General features: G+C 41.4%; 2 protein-coding genes across 4 annotated transcripts in view; one reads left to right on the top strand and one right to left on the bottom strand.

The window, feature by feature from the left end:
* The window catches only part of grin3a (glutamate receptor, ionotropic, N-methyl-D-aspartate 3A), a 40,224-nt gene extending 23,979 nt beyond the window's left edge, over window positions 1-16,245 (top strand). Inside the window, exons 6-10 of the mRNA XM_068574871.1 lie at window positions 1,654-1,769; window positions 3,025-3,176; window positions 7,174-7,335; window positions 7,671-7,741; window positions 14,286-16,245. Of these exons, the coding sequence (XP_068430972.1) occupies window positions 1,654-1,769; window positions 3,025-3,176; window positions 7,174-7,335; window positions 7,671-7,741; window positions 14,286-14,823 (1,039 nt within the window). The 3' untranslated portion in view covers window positions 14,824-16,245. The remainder of the gene's footprint in view (window positions 1-1,653; window positions 1,770-3,024; window positions 3,177-7,173; window positions 7,336-7,670; window positions 7,742-14,285) is intronic.
* A 1,591-nt stretch (window positions 16,246-17,836) lies between these two features.
* Window positions 17,837-21,264, bottom strand: part of plppr1 (phospholipid phosphatase related 1) — a 44,424-nt gene continuing 40,996 nt past the window's right edge. For 2 of the 3 annotated variants that reach the window (XM_068574345.1, XM_068574344.1), the window contains 2 exons: window positions 19,788-19,919; window positions 17,837-19,287 (listed from right to left, as the gene is read on the bottom strand). In XM_068574345.1, coding sequence (XP_068430446.1) covers window positions 19,255-19,287; window positions 19,788-19,919 — 165 coding nt within the window. In that variant the 3' untranslated portion in view covers window positions 17,837-19,254. The other variant, XM_068574346.1, reaches the window with a different exon arrangement.

Here is a 21,264-nt window from a genome sequence, read left to right as displayed (position 1 = left end):
TAAGCAAAGCCACGCTGCAGAAATGTGCCCTGTCACACGTGCAGGTTTCTACCATCCAAATGCAAATACATCATTTCTTTAAGCTTTACTGCAGGAAGATGATGAAGGCGGTATCTTTTACCTATAGCCATCGCACTGGCTAGGTAACTGCTGGATGTCTCGGTAGTGCTCTGATCATAAAATACATACAATGCAGTGCTATGCAGTCCTATAGTTGAAATACCAAGGACTTAAGCTGCAACCTCATTCCACCTGTAATAATGAACAGCCAGCTTGTGGGTGGAAGATAGTATGTATAGGATTTCAAACGCTATCCCCGATAACAAGCATAAAACAAAAAGAATATCTAAAAAAAAAAAAAAAAAAGGTTTTGCAGCATTTCGATCCCAGTAGGCTGAACCTGTCAGTAAAGAATTGATTCGTAAAAGCCTTGCTGCTGCGAATTAATATCTCAACTGTGTATAACAGACTTGGAGCGAGGAATCTAAGTAAATTGGCAGAAACTGGAAGACAGGCAGTTATTTTACTAGAATGCGGCCAGTAAAAGTGTTGGAAAAACCACTAACAAAAGAGGCTTTGTTGAATCATTGACATCCCATGTTCAGTGATTGTGGTACACGTACATGCTTTTTTTATGCTTGTCCTTTTCACCTTCAACCAATTCTTTATTGCACACAAAAAGACACCCCTACTAGTGTCTCTATTTATTAAACTTAGCACTATAAAATGAAGTGAAAAAACAGAATAAACTTCTCACATTCTTTACACTTGTGCTGTGATGTCACAGGTGTGACATGAGGACACAAAAAAAGAGAAAATTAGCCTCAGAGTATCAGAGCTGGAGTAAGATGACAAAGTAGGGTTCTTTTTAAGTTTGCGTCTCAAGAGTTTTTTTAAAGGTTGATTTTCCAGAGGGTTGTTTTAAAATGTCAATCCCAGAAAGTCCCAGAAGATGTGAGATTTGTTTTAACGCTACGGTTCCATCTGTCACCACAATGAATTTGTGACTGACTACGGATGAGTCCAGGTCCATCTATCTGGTTGTTTGTCCAGCGATCCGTCAAAAACATTCCAAATGCCACTGATCAGATTGTTAAAAAGCTGAAGGGCAAAATCCAGGTCAACACTCTTATCTGTAGTTGAATGACTCAGTGCTTGCTAGTGTGCAACGAAAAGTTTAATTGGTACAGCATAGTTGAACAGGGTGATAATTTCAACTAATAGATAGACCCATGAAAGTTCCTCAGTTTATTACTCGCATTGAAGCAATTATTTTGTTTGTGTCGCAAGTTTTCTGAAATGAAATGCTTAAATATGCAGATGGGGCATGAATACTAACGTTTGGTGAATGTAGGTCAAATCTACAGATGCAAATGTACATGTTTGCTTTGGATGTTTTCTTTCCACTAATCTGAATGGAGATATTTTGTGGACAGCATCGTGAAAAAAGCCTATAATCTCAAAATGGACCAGTGCATGAAAAACAATGTTTTTTTTCACCTGTATTGTCACAATCTAAGCATTTAAACTGAGCCCTCTCTATTTCCGTCAGGAACCCGTCATTGCACAAAATACACTCAAAGCATGACATATTGTTGCTACATCTGCTCTTGCATTGCACTTCCAATGTAGCTCCTTGCTGTGTGTTTACAGGGCTGACCCTCAGAGACTGGATGCATTCATCATGGACAAAGCTCTGCTGGACTACGAGGTCTCCATAGATGCGGACTGTAAAACACTAACAGTGGGGAAACCTTTTGCTATAGAAGGTAACACAAATAACTTCCTTATTCAGGGTTGAAATAAGTTTTTATTTTGTGCTCTAATACTATTAGTAATTACCTGATACGAATGTTGTCCGTAACCTAATCCAAGGATCACAATAATAAAGTAACTTGATTACCGACGTTACTCCAAATAAATACAGAAATAATGCTGCTATTCGTTTATTTCTAAGGCACAACAAAATCCTGCCTTGATGAACTGGAAAGTGTGCAAACCATTTTGCTTTGCTATAACTTTTACTCTACTATAATTTTTTTTTTTCCTTTTTCTGCTTTACATCACAAATGATGGCAAAATGTTCAACCAGTGAAAGCATGTGTTTTCACTAACTTTAGAGGCTATCGTGTTGTAAAGTTTGCCCATGTGTGCCAACATGTATGGTAGGTTAGGCCTGTCATTCGTAATTTGGAAGTGTATTTTCAAATTGTAAACTGTAAACTCAATTTTACTAATGTATCGGTCAACACAGTGTGTATTTTTTTCTTGTAACTCTGACGGAAAACCTATGAATATGTGGGGCTTTCCCATCTTTTTCATTTCGGTAGATTGATAAAGAACATGTTCTGATTTTAAATTAGTCATTTGTCAGTACGAGAAAACGTTACAGATACAAGTAACCCGGATTGAGGCATCAGTATCGTCCTGAATGACTGCAGACAAACTGACCATGAGCATTTCAGAAAAGCCCAGAACTCAACTATCAATGACTCAACCTTTGCACATCGGTTAATCATCTTGCTTTCAACAGCTTAGGTCGTCTACCGTCTCCTGTTAATCTCTGGTCCACTTAGCAAGCTCCTTCCTCCCACTGTGAAGACGTTCCCATGGTGCTCGCTTCCATTACAGGCCACCACAGTCCCAGATTCCAGTGTTGTTGTTAATTACTTAATGCACCCTTAAGCTTCGAGGATACAATACAAATCAATCAGTGTACTTTCTACCGAGGCGAGCTACTTCTGCAATTGGCTGTTACTGAATTCATCACACTTTGCTGGCATGCAAAGACATTCAGAGATTGACTCACAGCGTTGATACCTGGTGTGTTTTAGAGTGATGATGGTGCTTTGCGATAAGCCCTAGTAAAACAAAAAAAGGACTCCCTCCTGTCAGATCAGTTCTTCTAACCCTTACTCTGTGGAAGAATATAATGACAACGCATGGAGACAAAGTTCAAATATTTTTTACGGCTGCGACGGGAATAATTGTCGTGTGTGTGTCCGTGTGTGTGTCCTTTGTCAGGCTATGGCATCGGCCTCCCTCAGAACTCTCCACTCACCTCCAACATCTCAGAGCTTGTTAGTCAGTACAAGTCCGATGGCTTCATGGACATGCTGCATGACAAATGGTACAAGGTCGTGCCCTGCGGGAAGCGCAGCTTTGCTGTGACGGAGGTAGGAACCGAACCGTCTTTTCTATTCAACAGCAGCAAATGTATTGTTTGGTATGGTGACATTTAAGTACATATGGATTTTTACTTATTTGTATCTTTCTATCTCCACACATGTATAATGCTAAAAAAAAAATCAAGGTTGTGTTTCAGTTGCTGTCATAACTTTAACTCCCTGATAAGCATTCCAAAGACAAAAAACCTTAAAGCTACCCTCATCAATATGCATATATGAACATAGAATCAAATGACTATTTATAATGTGAAAAGGGTCACTGAAAATGTAGAAACTCTTCAGTTTCCCTCAGCTACACAGAGTTTTACAGTTTTATAAGCTTATAGCTTTTGTTTGATTTCCAATTCTCAGCCAGCCCTGTGTCCTAAAAAAATCTGGTGCCATACAAAAAAAACTGCATTGTAAAATGTGTTTTGAAGGAAACACATTTTGTAGTGGATTAAGTAAGGACGGCTCTTCGGAAACTGTTTGCGCTTTGCCACAACAACTTTATGAGGAGATAACACGTCAGTGTTGTGTTTACAGCGAGTGCTGCTGCCCCAAGAGTAAAATAAACTATGTACCAAATGACACCCTGCAGAAAAGGGCCCTGTTCCCTTATCATAACACTTGAAATAAAAGAAGAAAAAAAACTGTCTTTAACTCTCTGGAATTGATCACAGGTTATTTCCACAATTTATTTGTAGCTTTCTTGTCACTTTCTTTCTGTCACTACCCAGAACTTCTTTCCTTCATATCCTAATGTTCCCGGCTGTCAGAATACCAAGCCTGCACTGCCTCCACAACCTCCATGTACAGTAATGGCTCCTCGCTAATTCAGAGGCCGGCCCCTGATCCTCAACCTGCTAACCGAGCCGTGTCCCCATAACTTCACCCCCAAACTGCCCAGGCCCCTCGGCCCATTCTGTTCTGCTATTACCGAGCACTCGGCTCTGTTAGCAGCCCCTCCGTCTGTCCACCCAGCTGTGACTTTTGGAATCCCCAAAAGAAGCTCCTCGCTGGGTGTGCTGACTGCACACTGCCTATTATCCAGCGTGAATTAAAAACTAATTTACCCCATCTTCCTCTTGTGTTTGTACTCTGCTTTGTTAAATTATATGTTTGTCTCGCGCGCAAAGGCATACGACACTCTCTCTGGTTGCTCGTTATGAAGTCTGATAAAGCAGCACTTGTGGTGTGTGCTGTTGAACGACAGCATTACCCAAAACATCACTGTATCTCATAGCAGAGGCAGCACACTGCAGTGCAACAGATTCAGTGTCTCTGAAGTGAACCGTTTCCCACTGCGTAACAGCTAGACGTGAAACAGATGCTATCTTCGACTGCAGACATTTAAATTGCTCCGGGTACATTTCATTTTGCAGCATCATGCCTCCACCTGCCTCCGCCGGCCGACGAGAAAGCTGCTTGACCAGTATTTCCGCTGTTAAATAAGTGACATAGGATATGTATAATTAAATTGAATCAACCTGTGTCGCATGCGTCGGTAAAGTTACAATTTGCTGTCAAAAACAACACTGGACAACATCTAGAGGGAAATTCATGTGAAAGAGGCAATATGAATTACTGACAGGGCTGGCTCAGTTTAGTCTCTCTCAGCATTTCTTTTCTTTTTTTTGCAATCTATTATTCCGATGAATGGCTACTACACCACAAACGGCGAGCCTGGGATTCTGAAGAGATGAAAAATCTGATGGATTGGCTTCAGGGAAGGGCAGCCAAACTCTCTGGCACCCGTCCAGCTCCCTGTCACCCCGATGAAGTTGATCCCATTTGAAGCAATAAAATCAATACCAATAAATGGCATATTATTCAATTACCTGACATTAAGACGGCCAAACTTAACATCACCCGGAAATAAATTGTGATCAAAGGGAGGGAAACTGTGAGCGTTATGTGTTTTATTGAAGTTATTCATCGATTTTTGCACCTAATTTATGCAACTAACCGGTGCAATTTCTAAGTGGAGTTGGGGATTATAACATCACTATGAAAAATCATTGTTCCATATAGTTGCATGCGGTGAAAAGACACGGGGACTGTGTGTTGCCAAAACTTGGGCAAAGGGGGCTTAAATGTGCTGATGGAAGCCAATAACTGTGAGGAATGTTGGAGCGGGTTGATGAACAATACCTTACACTGCTTTTCACACACTGCAGCTCAGTATTAGATTAATCTCATGTATCCTCAGTGAGCTTGTCTTGCTGTTAAAGGATAATGCCGCTCTATTATTTTGTTGTAAATGTCTACTCCAGCAGTCAGATGTGACACTGACTACTGTCTGCATTGCCTGACTTCCTCGGAATCATCGGCTCCCGCTCCCAATTGACAATACAGCCAGCTCGCCAAGTCACAATATTGCAATGACGAATTTAATCCATCATACTTTTTTTTCTCTTTTTTTTTTTTTTTTTTTAACCAGCGTGACTTTATAATGCAATCACTGCAGCCGCTGCTGTATCACAAGCTGCACCATACTCAGCAGTAAAAAAGATTCAGAGAACGTACTTCTGCCGGAACTGCAACACGCGCTTAATTAAGAAAAGTGTGATATCCCAATAGGAGATGCCACACTTGCAGGCCCAGGATGCATTTCTAAGAGGCTTCTCTCTGGTGACGCATTCCAAATAGCATGAGTGCCAATTACGATGTGAGGGGGAAACGTTTGATATCCCAGTAAGACGATGCGAGGGGTTTTCTCAGGAGCAGGATTTTAGGAAAATCAGGACAAATCCAACAATGAATCTACTGCTGTGTTTTTCCAGGACAGGTGACTAAGGGGAGATTATATCTTAATCCAGATGTCCATTTAAAAAAAAAGAAGAAGGCAAAGCTGAGTTCAGTATTGTATGCAGGCATTGCAACCGTCACTTTAGTGACTTTGTAATGCTGTTGCATGTTCAGTTATCACTTCCCCCACCACCTCGTGGTGTTGTTTACTTCGGCAACTGGAGTTGAAAGCAAACCGGAGCAATATTCTCCTCTCGCTCATTTTGGTGGCAGTGTTTTAAAGTCAAGTTATGGGAAAAATAATTCATGATGCATTACTTTTGGCAATGCAGCGTTTTGTCTATGCGAGCTGTTTTTAATGGAATTTTTTCAAAAGAATGGTAGCCAATAGCTCCTGGGAGGTTGGCCAAACCTGCTGTAATGGAGACAGTATAGGATATATATACTTCAGACTGTGGTGAATACATCAACGGGTTCACACATTTGATGTGAAATTACAATAATGCTATTATCAAAGTGTTAGCCGGGGAAACAGTTTTGAGAACACAAAATGTCGCTATAGTGCCACGACCGCTCCTGAATGCAACATCTGCGTCCATGAGAAAAAGATGTTTACACGTACACACACACACACATGCAGTTTGAGCAATTTTCTCAATTCTCCCAATTTTCTCAATTATTTGTTGTATTGCAATATAAACAGAAAACAAGTAAAAAGGTGGTAGCTGACAAATAGCAACATGAAACAAAAATGAAAATATGTTCACTTAGTGGCCATTACAAGTTAGCATCATGATTAATCACTAGTGTTTTGTATTATATGTCCTGCATACGACACATACACAGGCATTTTAAGATAAAGGATTTGATCAATAATCAAAATAATCAATGTTCAAAAGGGACAGATTTGTTCTAACTCTCAATTTCAAAGTTCTATTTGAGGTGCTATAACATGTTTAAATTATGTAATGTTCCAAAAACACATTGCTTTTAACCCTCTGTCTGAAACACTAGAAATGAATAAAGCTAAATGTGACATGCAAAGCATCCTTTCAGTAGCAAACAACTGTTTGCTATGTAAACGGTGAATATCCCGAGTCATTGTACTGCCCGGAGAGAATGTTTCAGACAACCACTCCTCCATCAGAAGCGCCAGCTTTGTATCCCTGATCTCTTTTTATCCGCGTCTCCTTCCACCTCCTTTCCACCCCTCGACTCCCCCCCCCCTCTGTCCCCAACCTCTTTGTCTCTCCAGACGCTGCAGATGGGCATAAAGCATTTCTCCGGCCTGTTTGTGATGCTCTGTGTGGGTGTGGCCTTATCCCTGCTGACCACAGTGGCGGAACACATTGTGTTCAAGCTGGTGATCCCGAGGGTCAAGGAGCCACGCTTCAGATACTGGCTGCACACAAGTCAGGTACTGAACTCGCACGTAAAGACACTCTTGTGGAATACTCGGAAGCTCCCTTTCGAATCATGAGTTGGAAAGGAACCACATTTCAATCGCTAGAAGAAGAATTATTTTCTTTTTTTAAATGGGTGAAAGTCGCTGTTACAGAATGTAAAAAATGTGTTCCTCTACTTTAAAAGTATATGCAGCAAAGTGTTCTTTATAGTCTATTTCATGTGTATTTTGAGGTGATATATTTTCTTATTATCCTTTTTTCTCACGAACACACATAAAAAACACACAACAGGATAATCGCAGAACAACTGATGCATGTGACAGTTAATGTGTTGCTTGTTTTGCAGAGATTACACCGGGCCCTCAACTCAGTCTTCATTGATGACAAACTGCCGACTGTTACCAAGCCTGAGAAGAGGTAATGTCCCCATCATTGGAGGCTGCGTTTAACACAATTCCAGTTCAATTGAATGAATCCATCGCTGAAATATATTGAAAATAATAATGACATTTTTTTCGGGGGTGGGGGGGAGACCCATCCCCAAGGGATTGAACTGAATATGAACCGAGCCCAGCCGTGGTGTGATTATTTATGACCCATTTAGTACATTTAGTTTTGACTGAGGGGGCAAGGAGACATCAGAAACCGGTTTGCCACTGACAGTTGCCGGGTCATCCTTCAATCACGAGGTTTTATCCTCACCGCCTTCTGTTCGCACGTGTCCTTGACGGAAGACCGCTGCTCCTAATGCTCATGATGGGTCGAAGGCAGAGGTTGAATTTGCTGTTTTAGAGCTACGAGACCAGTGATGTGACCGAAGCCCCTATTCAAAGCAGTTTAGAACCGAGCCAGACTGGTGCCGTTGAACCACTTCTTCACTTCCAACAAGCATAAAAACTGTTTTCTTGATTATTTAACCAAACATATGTTTTATACTGAAATAAATGTGTGTATTTTTACTCCGAAGAGAGTGGTATCAAACCACTGCATACTATACAAAATGTACCAAGTGCAATGTATTTTCCCCCCACTATAACATGACTACATTACAGACTGCACAAAGAGCATGCTGGATTCAGGGGTATCACGAGAATATATCACTTATATGACTCCACATGTTGCAACCTTTTTTAAGCACAAAGGCAATTTTCCAAACTTCAACAGCACATTTGCTAAATAATGAGGCTGAGAAAAAGTGACATCAATTAACATCCAAGTGGCAGTTAAGGGACACATTATTAATCAGAAACTAAATGAATTGTCAGTCTGTTGGAAGCTAATTATCAGAAAGTGAAATTGAGGAAATAAGCTCACGCCGACGTCACAGAGTATTGTTTGGCTCAGTGGGTGAGAGAGGGAGATTTAGTACATCATGACAGCTTCTTTTTGGTCAGTTTCAATGTCTTTTCAAATGTTTTGCACTGTTGCGATTTGGGCGTGATGTGGGTTTATTTGACTAATCTGGACAGCCATTCTGACAGCACTGCAGTGTGTGTGTGTGTGTGTGTCATAGTGTCGTCTCTTTTTGTTCACATTTGGTCACTGCACACATTGCCATGTCACTTGGGAGCTTACTTAAGGCAAGCAAAGTGGGAAATGCCAAACTCTTTTCCATGCCCTCAAGCTTTTGCTGAGCAAAAGACTTCCATTTCCTCTTTTTCTGTCCGATTCTGCTGTACTTCACACCTATCCCTACTTAGCAACACGCACGGAGGGTACTCTCAGGTGGAGCACTCCAAGTGGGGATTAAATACACATAATAATTATGGAGCCAAGGCCATGTGAGGGATGCTTGTGGTAATGAGGATAGATTACCTGCTGCATAATCAGGCTCATTCCATCAAGTTATTCTGCATCGTGCCTGCACCCTGTCTAAAAGTCAGAAGTTATTACCGTCATTTTGTCAGCGTCCTGCAGGAACACGGTCTGTCATAAATGTCTGTTTTGCAAGCACCGTACGGATCATCTTCCGATTCAATCCGTACGAGATGATGTGCCGTGAATGGCTGTAGCTGGGGGTCGGTCACATGAAAATGCATGTGCTGCATATGCACCTGTTTCATCGGTATAATACGGAGGTATTGTGACCATGAGGAGCATATGGGTGAAGATTACATTGGCTTAAAACGACTACTTAGGATGGAACCATAACGTAATTAATTTCCTACCTACGCTAACAAGGAAAAAGCCTAAAGGCATCAGACAAGTGTCTGAGAGGATGAGAAGTGGTGTGTCTAATACCACAAAACACTCTCCGATGTCCAATTAACAGCTTGTGATATTGTATCAAACCCGACGTTAAGGTCATGAAGCTTTATAGAAAAGACCTTTTAACCGACACTAAAACTAGATCATGTCTCACTTCTAAGTTTCGTTACAGTTCAGCTGCTGTACTCTCTTTCATTGAAATGAATGTGGGATCGTTGCTCCCACTGTTTACACTGAAACGTAATATTTAAGTTGTCGCTTAAGTTCAATTTCACTTCAATTTCACTTCAATTTAGCTGATGGCCTTCGGTCCATCTTCAAATACGTCTGTTTTTATTTTGGTGTTTTCGTGACCTAACATATTCAAAGCCACGTCTGTGTTGATTTGGAAATGGTTTGTATTGTGCTCGTGATTTCGCACTTCTGAGGGCACTTACAATTTCTCCCATGGCTCGACATCTCCGTGCCATCAGAGCAACTCTGCAGTGCCGAAATAATTGGGCCGGGATGTGGCTACCTCGTGTCAGTCCTGCTGTGTAATGCTTGTATCGCGCACCATCACCCCAATTTTGAAAGAATTGCAATCACAACATTTAAGGACTACCGTCTCCTCCAAGTAGACTTAATTTGGCATTCACATGTTCACCCTCCACAGGGAGAAGGGAGGTAGGGAGGAGGGGGGGGGGCTGTACTGACCTGCTGGTGGGGAATTTGATATTTTGTTCAAGGACACTTCAGCAGGGCGCATGTCTTTCTGCTGCACCTGTGTCCTGCTCGTTGAAGGACAGCATCCTTCGTCACTGTGCTACCAGCTGACAGATATCTGTACCGACAGATGTTCTGGGAAATACTGATCAGTGGTGAAATATTCCGTCCTAATTCCACAGCGTACAGAACTGCTGCAGGAAAACACACGAGCTATCCTCTTCAGAAGCTGCTGCACTGGTTGACGGGAGGCAAAAAAAAAAGTTGTTTGTAGCCTTGGATTCTGTATGTGTGTCCAACAACTCTGGAGCTCTCCAGTAGGTCGCAAGGACATGTGTAAAACCACAGCTCAAGGAGAAAATCAACTTGGATGAAAACCGTAAATGAAATACTGGACACATTCTAATGAGTAAGAGCGACCAGATATCTCTGGGAATGGAGGAATGGGAGAACTTGAAATGATGTGGAGGAGGAGGAGGAGGAGGAGGGATCTGGCCTCTCTGAAGAAAAGGAGCAGCACACAGCAGTGTGCTGAGCTACTCTAGCAGAAAACTAAATGATCTCTGTGTAAATGATGAAGAAAAAGTTCTGACTTTCAGTGTTCAGGCGCCTCGGCTTCAACATATACACACGATTTTAATCAAAGAGCTCTATTGGCTGTCGAGTTCGAAATGGTGACGGCCTCCTTATTATCTGTTAAACACACTATGGCAGCACTGTGTTGTGCACAGTTCCCCTTCGGACCTTGAGATCATTATTTCTTGTTGGAAAATCTACCAATTATCTACTACTTCCTTTTCAAGTTCAAGTCGTTTCTGGTGAAACGATGTGAGCTCAGTCTCACGGTATCATTCATATCATAGAAGCTCCAATTCCATGTATTAGAGTCACATGGACGACGACATGTTCAGGAAATCAAATACAGGGCAGGATGGAAGACACACAACCAGGAAAAAGGCTTTTTAGTTAGGACTTAGAGGTTCTAGTATTAATAAGAATAATAAGAATCCTTTTCATTTGCGTTTCCCTTTTCAGAGTAGCCACAAAGTGCTTCCAAATAGACTAAATCAAACATGAATACAAAGAAAACAATGAACGCAAAGCAAAAGAAACATGAAAAAATATAAGATGTATTAAAGAAGCATAACCAGGGACATGTGTGAGGTCATCAGACGGCTGCGATTACCTGAAGACTTCCGGCTATGTTAACCACATTGCTAAATATTCTCTCTCCTATTGCAGCTATGATGCAAGCACATGGTGCCTTCTTGTCAAAAGGTGCACACATCACTTTGAGCTCAGGTTCCTTTTTATATTCTAACATCCTCATCCTTTAGCTTAAGGTCTCTTTTGAAGTCAGGTGTATCTCATTATATTCTACTTGTCACTTTATTTTATTACTCATGAAAACACCTTTGATTCAAAGAGTTCTTCAGTTAGCCTTCATTTCATATTAAGTGAATATCACATCTCTGCTCCTTAAATGAAATCATGGTTACTTCTCAGCTTGCAGATGTGGTCCAAAATGTTTAAAAAGTGTATTTTTGACTGGGAAGAGAACTTATATGACACTTAACTGGTCTTTTACATTTATTGACTTGTGTTCTCATTTAGAAAGCAAAGAGTGATCTTAGGTGCTTCCAAATATGCTTTCAGTATATGTTCATAAATAGTCTATTTATAAATTGCCAAACTTCTACCATATAAATAATGCTACAATTGTTTGTTTCTACCTTTGATATGATTATAATCTTGCGATAAAATGCTTTAAACTTTCCTTGTTTAATTTGTTTAAATAAGAAGTCACAATGTGACCTCTGACCACTTGTGTAGCAATTAACTCACCAAAACATTGTTAATAAAAAAGGAAATCCTGTAAAGAGGATGATGTGCAAACCAAAAGATACATATTTCCATAATAACTACATATTTGAAGTTATCTGGACAGATGCTAGTTCTGCCTCCAGCTAAACATTTAAATTTGGTGGTGAAGCATAAAAGCAAGGACACAAACTGGTATTTTCTCTCAACCCAACATGACTCCAGCCTTGTGCAATATCCAATTACGGAGTGCAGATACCGCTTTCTTTCTGCCTTCTTCCTGTCGAGCCTGACGATGTTGCAGGTGTTTTTCATGGCCAGTCCAATCAAAGGAATTTATATGTAACCAAGGACAACCATGGCTGGCTGTTTTTATAAGCTCCTGGAACTTTAAAGCCTCAATGAAATAGCATTGAGATCAAATTTTCTCTTTTCAGTTTGATGTTTTCTTGAGACATGTGACATTTGTGACATGTGTTTAAGCCACGATGCAGCGTGACATAAATGATGTTGCATCAAACTGACGCCTCACGCCTCCAAGGCATGGTACTGCTGCTGGTTAGCTAAAAGAGGAGGTGGACCTTCAGGCTGTGTGGAAGAGACTTCATTGTAGAGGCTGTAAGGAAGAGACTTTATTGTAGAGGCTGTATGGAGGAGACTTCATTGTAGAGGCTGTATGGAAGAGACTTTATTGTAGAGGCTGTATGGAAGAGGCTTTATTGTAGAGGCTGTATGGAAGAGACTTTATTGTAGAGGCTGTATGGAAGAGACTTCTTTGTAGAGGCTGTATGGAAGAGGCTTTATTGTAGAGGCTGTATGGAAGAGGCTTTATTGTAGAGGCTGTATGGAAGAGACTTCATTGTAGAGGTTGTATGGAAGAGGCTTTATTGTAGAGGCTGTATGGAAGAGGCTTTATTGTAGAGGCTGTAGAGAAGAGACCGTGTGGAAGAAGCTGTATGGAAGACACTTTATTGTAGATGCTGTATGGAAGAGGCTTTATTGTAGATGCTGTATGGAAGAGACTGTGTGGAAGAGGCTGTATGGAAGACACTTTATTGTAGAGGCTGTATGGAAGAGGCTTTATTGTAGAGGCTGTAGAGAAGAGACTGTGTGGAAGAGACTTTATTGCAGAGGTTGTGTAGAAGAGGCTTTGTGGAAGAGGCTGCATGAAAGAGGCTGCATGAAAGAGGCTGTGAGAAGGCATTCGTGGATTATTGGGGTCGATCCACTGATTAATACACAGGGAGGGGACTGTATTAATACAAAATCACCAATCATATGCACTTCCAAATGGTGAATTAATACTATTATTAATACATATTATGTGTATGCCACTTGAAATTGTACTCAATGCACTTTCCATGGTAAAAACAGAAACAAGAAAAGCAATATAAATATAATACAATGCAGATAAATTACATTTATCATTGAACCTATTCAGATTATGTTAAGCAGAAATGCCTGGGATTCAGATTTAAACAAGACTAAAGCATTGTTTATACCCACGCGAGACACGGTGACGCAGGCCTCCCAAACACCAAGGGGTGTACAACTAAATATTCTGTAAAGAAGCTAAACGTCAACGTCGAAACCGACAATGCAGAGGAGGAATTTAAATTACCGGCAGCTGTAAACTCATATAAAATATGTATGGTCATTCTTTATTACCTTTAAAATTATTCAAAAATTTTGGAACAACAAATATAGTATATGGTTAAATATCCTGTTCAGTATTTGATAGGCCTGCAAGATATTTTTTCTGAAATGGAGATTCCAAACATCTCCTGTTTTTAAAGCATTTTTTAAAAAATACAGAGACATAACATGGGAGGCATATTAAAAATGCATTCATTGTTTTACCTCTTACCATAATAGGACATTTTTTTGGGAGACCCTTTGTCCTGTGCTCTTGGCAAGCATCCACAGTGCCGTATTCTTCTCAGAATCTCGACGTGAGCCTCTTACACAATAATCTCTTAATAGTCTGGAACTTTCCCATACAGCAGTTTCGCAAAAATCTGTCTTCACTTAATATTTGTTATCAAGATCTTGAATGTGCAGCCGCAAATAGGTGTCAGCGTCATCTGTGTGTCTTGAGGAGAGTGATACAATCTGAGCCTCATAGGATTCAGCCTGGATAGATGGCATCAGATGATACACAATCTCCCACATTGGAAATCTTTGATAAACAACCTGATATTTCTCGATGTATCTGTTTTATCTGCAGGTGCAATGAGGGAAACAACCAGTCAGCGTCTTGGAATCCTGCAGAGTCCTCTCACTGCAACAGGCGCAGAGTCCTTCCACAAGAGATGCAGAATGACCTGGAGCGCCGATCCTCCCAGGACCTTCCATCACCACCATCCCCATCTTCCCTGCCTCATCCTCACTCTCTTCCCCTCATGGAGAAACACCCGCCCATCGTGACCAACTCAAACGGTCGCACTGACCTGTTAGGGCGAGGGTTGGGCCAAGTCCTGGGCCCGGGCCAGGGGTGCTCCGGGCAGGGGCTAGCACGCTTAGGGGTTGGCGGCCCACTGGTGCAGGAGCTGTCCGAACTGGAGGGTCAAATCCTCGTAATCAAACAGCAGTTGCAGACAGCTATGAGGAGGAAGCGAGAGCTAGAACAGTACCAATCAGAAAACCATCAAGCAAACCAGACTGCATCCAGTCAGCCCACTACGCACCAGTCCAACCAGTTTGTTCAGTATACCCAGTCCCACCAGCAGACTAACCAACACAAAAACACACTCCCGGAGTACTGAAGTTTTTCTGGTTAGACGTGGGACGTGTTTTCAGAACCTCCTGTCTCGGCGAAGGAAAAGAATGGGTTTTGGAGCTGGAATCTTCAATGTTTTTTTGGAGTTGAATCCTCCGGTAGGTTCAGGAGTTCCCCTCAACGTTGGACTGAAACGTTCTCCAGGGAACCGATCCTGCTCTATAACTCCGGTAGAACATTTCCTGACAACTAGGAATGGGAGATTTCCTCAGATGAGAGGCATTGGACAAAGGTGAACCAGGGACCCTGAACCAAATCTGTTCTCACTCGCTCGTTTCTGACAATGAGGCGGTGTGCAAACCTTCCTCTTCCTAACCTCCCTTCCACCATTTTATTCACTTCTCTTATTCCTTAATTATTTATTTATAAAATTATTTATTTGACATTATTGTCCATTCCTCCTCTCCTTCTTCTTGCCCCCCTCTTCCCTTTCCCTCGGTGCCTCGTCTCCTCAATGGTACAGATGTGCTTGCCATGATGAAAACCTTCAGCATAGCTATGAAGACTGGTACTTAAGCTTCATGAGCAAATTCACCTGAGTCGTATGTTGAGATTCTTTGAGAGTGTAAATGACCTGAAGTTCAGTTGTTAAGGCATTGTGCTGAAACCTTCTATCTTTGAGAGGAATGAAAAGAATTACACCTGCTTATGATTGGTTGATTTTTACCCTGGATGGCCAAAGGTTTCTGGCCGTTGACGATGCCTTGTGGCTTAGGCCATGTTTTTTTGGTGCGTCTTTTTTAGGGTTGGTGGCGCAGTTGTTAAGCGTAAAGAACAGATAAAAAGATATAAAGCTTCAGCAAAACACCTCTATATTCTTCAAGAAATCTGGTTGGCGTCTTGTGGTGGACCATTGGACAAGACCTTATTTTAGGGATCACTGTATAATGTTGCCCTGCACTTCACCGATGCATTTCTATTTCCTTAAAGAAAGCTGCACCTACGAGTCATCGGTTAACTTGTCGTAGTTTGACTCGTGGTCTGGATGTTTTTTGTCTTCATATTAGATTTGCAGGAAAACATACAATGGTAATAAATCCAGGAGTCTTCAGCCTTTTCAATCAGGGACCCAAAAACAATACCTTTTTACACACCTTTTTGGGATCATACCGCTCGTCTTGCAATCTCTGGACACAACAAACACAGAACTACCATTCAGTACAAGACCATGGTCGAATAGTAAATGTAAACATGAACATAGACCACTTGTCAAACTCTGACATTTTATATTGAATATGCTGATCAGTCACAACTGACCACACTGAAACAGTCCCTCTGTGACAAGACATATTTTCTTGCGTCTTCTGTTTGCATTTGGATGTGTTCTGTTATTAAAAACGTACCTCTCCTCTTTGCACTTAACTTAATTGAAACAGTTTTGTCAAACTACCTTACACATCATTATAAAATGTCCAATACATATTAAAAAAAAGTACAATGTACGATAAAAGGTCTTTTTGCATTGTGCATAATTACATGTAAGTAAATAAGCCTCCATAATCTAGAAACTGTTTCAATTGTCCATTATACCATTTTCTTCAGTTACTTTAGGGTTGTGCTTTTCACACAATAAGTAAATACTGGACAGAACAATGGCTGCCATCCAGGGCCAACCAATCTGCTGGAGAATATGCATATATAATGTTTCCAAGTCGGCCATTGAGATTCACCTCTAGATGCTCATTTCATCCCATCTAAATTGTTTCCATTATGGTTTAAAAAACTCCCTGCAGCCACACACATAACCAACCTTTTGCTTCTCGCCTTGTAACGATATTTGGTCAGTGCACTATTTCTCACACATATTGCTAGGGGACAGCAATTTGGGCAAGAAGGCATACTCCGAATAGCCAAGGATGACATTTTAAAAACACACAGCACGGTCAGATACTGCCACACACACACACGCACACACACACACACACACACACACACACAAACACACACACAACTGCTATCTATTTAGCCAGTGTGTCTGCAGGGTAAGCGCAGGCTGTCACAGCTGAAATGAATACCTGACAGAGCAAAAGAGCAAGTGCACTGGCTGAGCCGTCAGCTCCCTTTGTGTGTCTCTGTGTGTACGCCTCGCTTAGCGGTGACATAAACATCAGTGCCGTCGCTGCAGTCGTAACCGGATGAATCAACAGAAAACCTAAATAAGATCCTGGTTTTAGCATATCCAAGCTCACTCCCAATACTTGTCTGAGTCGCATGTGTGATTTTGGACAGGTGTGTGGTGTGGTGTGAAAAGAAACATGCATTGACTTTTGGGGGGGGGCCTGTCTTTACATTGTTTTTCTGAAACGCATTCCCATCATGTCCTCAGAGGCAATAATATGAGGCATCAAGCGTTCCCTTTGAAATCACACACACACACACACACGCACACACACACACACACACAATAAATGTCAGCTGTTTTTTTTGTTCAAGAAGAACCCCGAAGGTGTTCTAGTCCTACCAGAAAGTCTCAATTTTGATAAACTCATCACATGCTTGATTACATACCTGAGGAGCATTTTAAGTATGAATGTGTCCCCGCCTGAACTGAGCCTCCTGGTACGCATCCACCTCTCTACTTTGTACTGCCCACAGCACACACTCCATGTACCCTCCAGATATATAGAGGTAGGGTCACACACTTCCACCCTGAGAATATGCCACTCAGCAAACAGAAACACGGATACACAGTGCTTGTAAATGATGTGAATGGGGCTATACCTTTAGGCTGTAAATGAGCCATGCTTTAGGTTTGATTTGATCAGCAGAAGATTTACTGTCTGCAAATAAAAAGTATGGAAAACAAATGTCTAAATATTCAAACAAAGAGGGAGACATGTTTTGTACTTAGAGGTAACTCTGGTAAGACTGATGGCGTCCTACTCCCTGCCTCAATAGTTTTGTATGTAACTTTGAAATTGGAATGTAGGCCATGATTCATTTATGACAGGCAAAAGACACCACTTTCATTTCAGTACTCTGACACGCAAGGAAAAAGACCAGAGAACACATTGTTGCTACTGACTATTTAATTTGTGGTCAAACGAAGAAGAAAAAATATATGTAGCATTTCAAATGAAACACTTGTTTTGTTCTTAAAGTAAAAAAACGTTTATAATCACAATGATAATGAGTATAATTGAAATCATGAATATCTATAAAACATCTTGACCTCTCTCTTCATGCTAGGCGTATCTTCCAATGGGAAATGGAGTCACAACATTGCATCACAATCCACTGGTGGGTCGGGGGGAGGTGCCTCGAGGAGGAAAAGTGAAGCAGGAGTCATTCTGGTTTCCAAAGAAAAAAGGGCTAGCCGGGCCTTACGTGAGTCACTCAGCCACTCCGAAGAGCATTTCAGTCTTTTTTTCTCTTTCTTTCCATGTACTTCAAGAGGACGTCTTGGACTGCGATTTCAGGTTAAATATAATTGCACAGTGAAATCTTCAGGTGGATCTGGCACAGGCTAGCCCCACTGGACCTCGCTGTAGAAACACATCCTGTTGACGTCACAGTGAATCAGGAAATTGGGGTGAAACGCGCTCATAGTGTGAAATCAAACGTATTTAATATTCTTTGTGGCTCATAGCATGGCACCACAAGGGCCAAACCCCATTTTCTGAATCAGAGGATGTCAGCGACTCTTCCTTGTCATTTCCTCCATAGGGGAGAGGGTTCATTCCCCAAAACACCTAAACTGATACCAAAACATATCCAGGTTTACACAGCAGGCAACAGGTCCAAATGGATCATAATAGTCATACAGATTGACAAAAATCTTTACAAAATATGACCTGACACGGTCAATTAATGTACAGAGAGAGATAATAAAAAGAAGGTTTCTGTCTTTTTTTTTCCTGTACAAATGACAAACATCACAGAACGACAACATCAATATGTTTTCCATAGCACATTTTTCAGACTGAGAGGAATAGATGTGGTGATCGACAAGGCAAGTCACCTGACAGGATGTGATGTAAAACAGGGTGAGTCAGCTGACAGGAAGTGCGCAGGTTTAACACCATCAGGATAGGCTACAGCACTCGCTCATACAAAATGTACAAAACACCGTCCTCTAACTACAAACAGCGCACCATGAAGGGAAAATAATGTCCCATGTTTCAAATGGTTCCAAATATCTGGAAAAACAATCTGTGCTTAATTTGCCTTGTGATTCTTTTTTTCTTTCTTTTTTTTTGCCACTGATGCAATAGATGTGCCTTGGCAGGTTGAATTGAGCATAGCCCAACTAGATGAGAACCGTTAGAAACATAGTGTATTTTGTCCCTCAGGTGAATTAAACAGATATATCAGCAATGTTTTTTGTTAAGCATTCAGAGCCACGTGGCATGCGTCCTCGTCATTGTGTCTGGAAGTGCTGTGGAGACGCAAACGTGACCCGGTGCTGCCCCCTTAGTCATGTGACCTCCGTCATCGATGCCGAGTGGTTCTGAAAATGGACGTGGTGGGAGGAGGGGGGGATGGAGACAGGGGTAGAAGGACCGACAGAGATCCGAAAAGGAAGTAGGCAGGAGAGGGAAAAGGCGTGGAAATGGAGAAGTAGAATAAATAACTGTCAAACAGTGTCACGAGTGCTCTTTGTGAGGTTGTGTGCGTTTGGAAAGGAGGACAGGGGTGTAGTGCAAAATGTCATGCCTCTATGTTCTTCTGAACATGTGTCATTGCTTTGTGTGGAAAGAAAGAAAGAAAGAAAGAAAGAAAGAAAGAAAGAGAGAGAGAAAGAAAGAAAACACGGTCAACCAAATATGTGACTGCCCCTTTCTCCATGAGAATTCTGGGAAATTACAAAACATTGCAGTAGGCTAAATTCTGAAGGCGAGGTTGTTGTAAGCTCACAGTCTTGAGGGAGCTCTGCCAATTAATTGGGAAGCATAATGTGCATCATAGAGATTAAGTTTTTGGGAATCCAGGTTAAGTGTTTTCAGGTACCTGTGCGCTGAGGGTCTCCAGAGGGCTCTCTACACGGGGGAAAGTCATCAGAGGCAGACCACGGTAGTCTTCAGTTTTCTGTTTGGCTGCTGCACTGTGGACGCCTTTGAAGTTGTTCACAACACATATACCCTGTAAGGTGTGAGGACAGTTAAACATTAACGGCAAGGCAAAGTACTAGTGACACAGGCTGATGTGGAAATGAAACGTCAAGGGAATGGGAAAGGTAGCTCCTGCTATGACATTCTGACGACGTGTCTGGTGTTATGGCTTTTAACTAAACCAGGCTGGGTTATTTGAGATAAAGTTGAATTAATCCATGACAAAGTTTTCATTTAAATTTAGCCACATTATTTTTTTTTTCCTGCCTTTAATCCCTGAAAACTGTCCGAATACATATTTATTTGAAAAATCATTGGGATGTTGTACAAGACAAGAGTCTTCAGCCATGGGAGCAGCTCTGTGAGAATGTACTTTGAGCATTTGTCTTGAGCTAGATGCACAATGGCAACGCTACTGTAGGTATATATATATATATATATATATATATATATATATATATATATATATATATATATATATATATATATATATATATATAATATGCTAAAAAAAGCGGTCAACTGAGGCTGATGGAATGTAATTTGTCTTGCAGGAATGTAGTCATCAATCAAAGACTTGGGTGAAAAAAAAAAAGTTCAAAGCCCACCAAACAGATCACAATTCAGCCTGAGGGGAAATGAAAGTGTGTACCAAATCCATCCAGCAGTTGTTGACACTCAAACCCACAAAAGTCAATTTGCTGGTGGCGCCGGAGGAAAAGTCAGGGGATCGCCTGGGAAGCATGAATGTCTGTACAAAAATACTTGCCTATCCATCAAATAGTTGCTGACATATTTTAGTCCATATGAATGTGGTGGACCGCCAGACTGACGTTGCCAACCCTAGAGCCATGCCGCTAGCAGGGCTAAAGCGCATGCCCTGATGCAGACGTCTTGCACTAAATAATGTGAACAGTCGCACGGCACTGCAGGCTGCCTGCTCATATAACCAGTCTCTAGTCTGGTCCCTCAAGACACATCATAACTTTCTATCATCAGACATAGTGTTATTTAACATCTGCAACAGAGGAATCTGCAGACCCAAGACGATGCAGCACGAGAGTCACACCCTTGTTGAAAAAGAACGTCACCTAATAAACTATATTAAAATCCCATTATATAAAACCGTCTGCCAACCCCAGTGCCACTGCGATTTTAGGACCTAATTAAAAGTAATTAACAGCACCCATGACTTTTTTTGGAGCGGTGTGACCTTTTTTTTGTTGCTTTTCGCTTCGGAAACAGCTACCGCTGTAATATAAAGTTTATATGGGTGTAAAGGCTCTATCAAACGCTGTATGAGTCACCAAAATGTAACCATTATGTAATGCAGTCAAAGGAGATGCTCCGGGTGTTTCTCTGTGGCATGAACTGAC

The sequence above is a fragment of the Clinocottus analis genome, unplaced genomic scaffold, assembly GCF_023055335.1.
Source record: "Clinocottus analis isolate CAN_PGR_092001 unplaced genomic scaffold, fCliAna1.0.p SCAF_13, whole genome shotgun sequence".
Classification (NCBI taxonomy): Eukaryota; Metazoa; Chordata; class Actinopteri; order Perciformes; family Cottidae; genus Clinocottus; species Clinocottus analis.
This window is presented reverse-complemented; position numbering and strand designations above follow the sequence as displayed.